The sequence below is a fragment of the Myotis davidii genome, unplaced genomic scaffold (genome assembly GCF_000327345.1).
Source record: "Myotis davidii unplaced genomic scaffold, ASM32734v1 scaffold750, whole genome shotgun sequence".
Lineage (NCBI taxonomy): Eukaryota > Metazoa > Chordata > Mammalia > Chiroptera > Vespertilionidae > Myotis > Myotis davidii.
This window is the reverse complement of record NW_006282814.1, coordinates 1,123,613-1,124,990: the sequence shown is the minus strand read 5'-3', so window position 1 is coordinate 1,124,990 and position 1,378 is coordinate 1,123,613. Positions and strand designations below refer to the sequence as shown.

The 1,378-nt window shown below is 55.7% G+C and overlaps 1 protein-coding gene across 1 annotated transcript in view; it reads left to right on the top strand.

Annotated features, from left to right (window-relative positions):
- The first annotated feature begins 567 nt into the window (after window positions 1-567).
- The window catches only part of GADD45G (growth arrest and DNA damage inducible gamma), a 2,362-nt gene continuing 1,551 nt past the window's right edge, over window positions 568-1,378 (top strand). Inside the window, exon 1 of the mRNA XM_015561194.1 lies at window positions 568-702. Within this exon, the coding sequence (XP_015416680.1) occupies window positions 568-702 (135 nt within the window). The remainder of the gene's footprint in view (window positions 703-1,378) is intronic.

The window sequence follows — 1,378 nt, the reverse complement described above, 5'->3', positions numbered from 1 at the left end:
CAGGTGAACAAACAGCCACTTCTTGGAATCCCAGCGCTGGCCGATCTGCAGCTCTTCTCTGCCAGGAAGCCACCGGGAGGCGCCAGGCCAGCTCTCTCGGTTACTTTTCTTATCTTTCTCCTGCAGAAGAGCCTGCCCCGGCTTCCAGGAATCCTCCGCCGCCCGCTGTCCTGCCTCTCCAAGGCCTGGGCTAGCGAGAAAGGAGGGGTCAGTACAGCGCCCCGCGCAGCTTCCCTGAGCAGAGCGCGAACAGCCTGTAATGCTGTAGGTCCCAAATGGTCACATCCCAGCAATGTCTTAAACGTCCTCGAGGTCTCTTCCAGTTTTATTATTCTATTTATTTCTGGAAAACAAGCTTTTTACATATGCATATTTAAGAAAATAAAACATTTCAAAATAGCATAAGAAATATGGCTCTCCCTCCATATTCGTGCCCACCTCCCCGGGTGGGTTTTGCAGCCCCTACTCTGACTTCCATCAAGAGGTAGCTAGGACGGGGCAGAGGGACCCTGTCAGGGCCACCAGGAGACCCTAGGGCTGGAGGCCAACCCCCAGAGGCCAATGGAAATGGGGAAGTCAGAATCTTTCTGGCGGCCTGCAGATGGCGCCAGGGGAAAGGGATTCCAAGACGCGTTTCCCAAGCTTCTGGGACTGGAACCTGGGGTCCGGGCGGAGCGGGAGCGCACCTGGTGCAGCACCAAGGTGTTCTTTCCACATGCTCCCCCACCCCCACCCCCCGCCCGGCTGCTCCGAAAGCCTGAGAGGACTGGGTGGGGTGGAATTACAAGCCGTGGGTGCAAAGGGGCGCGAGCAGCGGACGCTCACCAAAGGACGCAGGAGCGGCACGGGGCCCAGACCCCCTCGCTCCAGCCAGCTCTCCGTAGGACCTGCCAGCGCCGTCGGGTCAGGACCGAGGCCTCGCCCGCGCTTACGTGTCGGCTGGAGGGTGCTGTGGCCAGATCTCTGAATGCTTAAAATCAGTGCCGGGGGAGAGGGGGTTATTTTAAGTTTCGGTTTCAAAGTAACAGCCTCAAAAACTCCAAATTAAAGTTAAGACAAACCTAGAAAGACAGCAACAAAAATAAATGCAAAATAAATCCTTTAGGTTCTCCAAAGGTGCATTTCAAAAATTGCAGCGTCCTACTCGCAAACAGGGGTTTTTAAATATAACTTTTCCTTTTAAGGACTTAAAAAAAAGCAAGATGAAATCTGCAGGCTCCCAGTCTGCCTAGTAACACCCGACAAAAGCGGCAGATTTGAGGCATTGTCATCCCCCGAAGCCCTCCCCACGAGGCCTTCTGGCACGAGCCGCCGGCCGCCGCCTCATTTGCATCAGAAAGCGGGCGCCGGCCAATGGGCGCAGCTGGGAGCCAGCTGG